The sequence below is a fragment of the Somniosus microcephalus genome, chromosome 12, assembly GCF_052327205.1.
Source record: "Somniosus microcephalus isolate GS21.2 chromosome 12, FLI_Smic_1.0, whole genome shotgun sequence".
NCBI classification, from domain to species: Eukaryota; Metazoa; Chordata; class Chondrichthyes; order Squaliformes; family Somniosidae; genus Somniosus; species Somniosus microcephalus.
The window spans coordinates 143,933,165-143,939,164 of NC_140998.1; the positions used below are offsets into that span (position 1 = coordinate 143,933,165).

General features: G+C 43.0%; 1 protein-coding gene across 1 annotated transcript in view; it reads right to left on the minus strand.

Annotated features, from left to right (window-relative positions):
* LOC147109573 (fibulin-7-like) overlaps positions 1–4,259 on the minus strand; it is a 67,552-nt gene extending 63,293 nt beyond the window's left edge. Inside the window, exon 1 of the mRNA XM_086003629.1 lies at positions 3,980–4,259. Within this exon, the coding sequence (XP_085859755.1) occupies positions 3,980–4,045 (66 nt within the window). The 5' untranslated portion in view covers positions 4,046–4,259. The remainder of the gene's footprint in view (positions 1–3,979) is intronic.
* Positions 4,260–6,000: the final 1,741 nt, after the last annotated feature.

The following is a 6,000-nucleotide window of genomic DNA, read 5'->3' on the forward strand; positions in this document are numbered from 1 at the left end:
ACACTCCTCCGCAGTGAAAGGATAGCTATAAATAAAACTACAGGACCACCGGTTCCATTTTAATAAGGCCCTTTCACCGGCTCTATGGAATCTGGGATACTATCCCCTCCATACAGCATTTACTTGATTTTTTTCTTGATGGAGAACAAGAAAGAAATAACTCGGATTTATAATGTGCCTTTCACGACCTCAGGACGTCCCAAAGGGTTTTGCAGCCAATGAAATGCTTATGAAGGGTAGTCACTGTTGTAATGTAGGAAACGCGGCAGCCAATTTGTGCACAGCAAGGTCCGAATGAGGTAATGACCAGGTAATCTGTTTTAGTAATGTTGGTTGAGGGATAAATATTGGCCAGGACTCCTCTGCTCTTCTTCGAATAGTGCCATAGGATCCACCTGAGGATCCACCCGAGAAGGCAGAAATGCCTCAGTTTAACATCTCATCTGAAAGACGGCAACTCCGGCAGAGCAGCACTCCCTCAGTACTGCACTAAAGTGTCAGCCTAAATTTTGTGCTCAAGTCTCAAGGAGTGGGAACTATGAACCCACAACCATCTGACTCAGAGGCGAGGAAGCAACCACTGAGCCAAGGCTGACAGTTAAAAAAAGCTATTTTTGTATCGGTGTGACTGTAGTGTTTGCAACATGTTTAGACTATACTCCTAAAGTACTTACTTGTCTGTAAAGTGCTTTGGGATGTCCTGAGGTTGTGAAAGGCACTATATAAATGCAAGTTCTTTGTTGAATAAATGCTTTAGAGTGCAATATTGTCAACCTCATCGAACTGTCTGCATTGAATGACTTGTGCTTTATATGAATTGGAAATTAACTTACCAGAATCAGGGATGTCACATTGATGATCTTTTCCCTTGGGATGTAATCGATGGGCAGCAAACTCCTTCCACTGACATTAGAGCTCTGTATCTTTACCCTGGTTTTCATAGCCTCCGAGTCCTGCCATACCTTTAGGTCATTCAACCTCTCGCCCTCCTCCATATCCCTGGTGACATGACCCGCTTTTAACATTTTTCTTTCCCACTTCAGTCCAGGCATTACAGCATGTGTAGCTGGAGACCCTTGTAATGTCCCGTTGTCTTTTTTCCAAAGTTCTTTTTCCAAACCATTCGTACCCTGAAGCATGGCTTGTCAGCGAATTCTGGTTTCCATGTCAGTTTGCAGAAGGTACCATAGGCAGAAATGAAGGCAGATTAATTTGTGATATTCCAGGATCTCATTTTTGGGGGTTTTTGGCCTTGACGATTATGATCGTAGGAATTGCTAGACAAAAAAAGACCAAGGTCCACCTGGTTCGCCTTCTACCATCCTGGTAGTCGTATGATACAATGATAATGGAGTTGTTGACTAATCATAGCAATCAATCTCTTGTCAATTAGTCTACAACAGACCCAGACATGAGGCGAGGAAAACACCAGTGGTGGAGAGCTTTGGGAACCATAGGACCAAAGTCACCTGTTCCTCCCAAGCAATGTTCCCTCAAAATTGTCTTTGTTGCGCGCAGTATGTTTATTTCAATGCACGGTCCCTTTAAATTTCTGCACATGCAAAAGCTTGTGAGTGGCCTGCGCAGTACCTTGCAGATTACTGTGCGCAGCTCAGAGGGAACATTGCTCCCAAGCATGTTACACTTATGTCATTCTCAAATTACAAACACTGTATCCCCAAAATTTCATCCAACTCACGATTAGGTACTTGAACATATAATTATCAGGTAATTGCTTTGCAGGGATACAGATTATGCTATATTGATGCATCAGTGATAAGTGCATTATATTTACCATCAAAAGCACCACACAAGGACCCTCTCCTCCCCCCCTACACACACACACACACTTGTTCATTCTCCAAAGATACAGCAACTGAGATAGTCAGAAGTATTAATCAACAGGTAGAAATTAATATTTGCTCAGCAGCCTCTTTAGGTGCCAGACGTGGCTCAGTGGGTAGCACTCTCGCCTCTCACTCAGAAAGTTGTGGGTTCAAGTCCCACTCCACAGACTTGAGCACAAAATCCAGGCGGACACTCCAGTGCAGTACTGAGGGAGTGCTGCACTGTCAGAGGTGCAGTCTTTCAGATGAGACGTTAAACCAAGGCCCGGTCCGTCCTCTCAGGCGGACATAAAAGATCACATGGAACTATTTTCAAGAGCAGGGGAGTTCTCCTCCCTGGCCAATCCCTCAACCAACATCACTGAAACAGATGATCTGGTCATTTTGCTCATTGCTGTTTGTGGGGCCTTGCTGTGCGCAAATTGGCTGCCATGTTTCGACTTCAAAAGTACTTAATTGGCTTTAATGCACTTTGGAACATTCCGAGATCATGAAAGGCGCTATATAAATGCAAGTTATTTCTTTCCCTTCACAGCTGACTGCAATATGAGCTGAATGGCATGTTTATCACAGCTTCTGACTATCCTTTATCTCCAGTCTTCTCCTTATGCCAAAATAAATGATGCCTTAAACTCCACCATAAACACACACTCTTTAATTACTCAGTTGCGGTACAATGCGCTCATTCTTGTGTTTGCATGTTACGGAATGCCACACTACCTAGAGGTTTTTGGACAAACCCATGTACTGTGTAGACGGATATGCACCTAAGCCCACTCTACTGAACTGAGGACACAGGGCACAGTTGTATTACAGGTACTGGCTCATGTCCGGAGCCTGCTTAAAGTGAACTGGGGTTAGCAGACCCGAGTTACACTGCTGGCTCTGCATCACTCTGCCTACGTATACAATCGCACACTTCCATTCACCGGCAACCAAATGCCAATTACCTTTTAAAGTAAACAAAGAGCCAAAATGGGCAGTCAGCTCTTTGCTAAGATTAGAACAGTGCCGGCCAATCGAAATCTCTAACTGGCCGCAGGTGTAGCTACGGCGACACCGTTTTAGCCACATGCACCAATTTTAGTAGAAAACGCCTCACACACAATACAAGTAAATGTACTTCACACGTGTATATTTACTGACCAAACATCTACCACCATTCAGTAACCAAGGGAGTAAAGCAGCCACAGCGATCAAAAAACACTCGCACACTCTGCTTTTCGTCTTACCAACAAATGCACAAAAAGGTTAAAGTTCACAGGTATGCACCATGTGAATATGAGTATTGACATCACATGCCCAGCCACAGTCTCCATTACTCACTGTTTATTTACCAGTCAGAAATAGTTATCCACATCTGTATTCCCAATTAGCAACATGTGGCTGGTGTATTGGGAAAACACAGGGCTAGAGAGATTAAAATTGAGATTTTAAAAAGGTCCCAGCCAATCATCGGAGGAGCAGAGAGCCTTTTCAAAGTGAATTTCTGCAGATATACAGCAGCTTGGAGTGAGGCAGAGGTGATGTGTTCAAGGTCCTTTCACTAATGCTTGGCTTAAATTTGATTTGGGACGCCGTGCACATTCGACGGTGATGCAAAGCCCCAAATCTCATTGCATTCATGCAACAACAACAAAATAACTGCTTAGGTAACCGAGTTTATCAAATGCATGGCTACCTGACAGTTTAACTCATTCACCGGGATCAGCATAACTCATTCAGTTCGGGGAAATGTCTGCTTGTCTAGAGGCTGGCTAGAAAGGATTGCTAATTTCCTAACAATAAAAATCAATGCACTGCACCGCTCCTGACAGATTCAGTCACATTAATTTCCAATTCATTAAAGACGATTGTTCTTTATTCTTTCTCTCCTTGAGAAATGAGCCAAGTACACCTCCTGCGTGTCAATCCTCTGCATGCTTTAAATCCCGGGGGACAAGATTAGCAGCAAAGTTATTTATTGCAAAACTTAAATGTTAATAAATCCAAGTTTTTCTTGCACAGTTTAAGGGTAAACTAGTGTATTCGTGTGTGTGTGTGTGTGTGTGTGTGTGTGTGTGTGTGTGTGTGTATATATTAAAAACATGAGAGTAGCTTTAAGCTGCTTTTCCAGGTACAAACCCCCTTACCTGGTCTGCACTCGAAACCAGTTCCAAAATGCACAGCATCATCCAGCCAGAAACTCCAAGAATCATCCTGAAACTGACAAAATAAAGCGACCCAGACAGTCTCGACGCCACCGATTTCCCCCACAACCTATGTAGGATGTTCCTTAACAAAAACTTATTTTTATGGTTTGTTGATCCTTTAAAACTTTCTTCTTCCAAACTCCGGGTCGAGGTACTGAGTTGGTCTGGTCCGAGATAGATATCGCGTGTGTTTCGCAAATCCCAAGGATTAGATGCTGTGAGTTTGATTGACATTTGGAAGGGGCTTTTTGAGAGTGTGAGTGGGTGGGGTGTGGTGCCAGAAGGAAGGAGTTGGGCAGGGATATATGGAAGCTGAGATTTTGCCTGTCATTTTGAGCAGGGAAGCTCTGCTGTGATGTGGGAATGGTGCCAACTCGCCCTAGGAATCCTTGCCTGAAGTTACGAGTTTCCATCTATTTAGACTGTCACGCTTTGATGGTTGTTCCCCGTAAATAAAGTACCGCCATTCCTTCTCTTAAAGATCCAACACCCTGCCCTGAACATAAAAATTTAATCGAAGGTATGAACTGTTTCTGTTACTGATTCACTGAGAGGATAAGTCTTGTGGGGAAGAAAATACATATTTGAAAGACTTTTTAAAACGAAAGGGCTGTACATAGCCACAACCTATATTGCCCTTTTAAATATAGGTAGCCCTGTATGGTGGACCCAGGTCTAGACTGATGGGATGAAGCTCTCTCTCTCTGTTGACTATGTGTCATCCGTGGTTCAGTGGCTAGCACTCTCACCTCCGCGTCAGAAGGTCATTGGTTCAAGTCCCCACTCCAGAGGCTTGAGCCCATAATCCAGGTTGACACTCCCAGTGCAGTACTGAGGGTGTGCTGCACTGTAGGATGAGATGTTAAACTGAACCCCTACCTGCCATTTCAGATGGATGTAAAAGATTTCAAGGCACTATTTTGAATAAGAGCTGGGAAGTTATCACTACACCAGACGTGCTGGTCATTATCTCATTGCAGTTTGTGGGATCTTGCTGTGTGCAAATTGGCTACACTCCAAAAGTAATTCATTGGCTGTAAAGCACTTTGGGACATCCTGAGGTCATGGAAGGTGCTATAGAAATGTAAGTCTTTCTTTTCATCTCACTGCTGGTAGGCATCTCCTTACTGTCCTGTCTGAGCTTAGAATAATGGGCCTGACTGAGGTCTTTGAATCCTTCTTGGTTGACTATAGCCGGTAAGACCTGACTACTAAGAATTTGGACTCCAAAGTCTTCAGAGCAGAAGTGGAGTGTTCACGAGGGATGCGCCTACTGTGCCGGGAGAGAATTCTAGAGCTTAGGACATAACCGGCTGAAGCCACGGCCGCCAATGGTGGGGCGGAGAAAATTGAAAGAGGCCAGAACTTAAATGTAGAAGATAAGAATGTGGTACAGGAAAAAGACATTTAGGTCATCTAGTTTGCCAGCTATTTTCTTCTAACCTCAACACCAAGATCCTTACTAGATTTTCAGAACCTTCATCAAGTACATGTTCTACTTGTAAGAATGAGACTGATGTAGCGGTATCACTGTTTGAGGGAGCTAAAGCAGCTTCACCTCAATTAAATAAAACGTCAGTAGACCAATTCCCTCCCTCGATTAAATAGAATACAAGCTGTTCACTGCAATTCAATAAAGTATGAATAGATCTATTAATTTCCATTCACCCTAAATAAATAGAATATCAATATTCCGATTCCTTCCCATTCACCACAATTAAATAAAATATTAATAGCCTAATCCCCCTCCCAATTAAATATAATAATAGACCAATTCATTCTCAATCACTCCAAATAAATAGAATACTAATAGACGCAAGGTACGGTAGCATAGTGGTTATGTTACTGGACTAGTAATCCAGAGATTTATTTAATTCCTGAGTTAACTAAATCTGGAATAAAAAGCTAGTACAAGTAATGGTGACCATGAAAATACCAGATTGGCACAAAAACCTATCTGG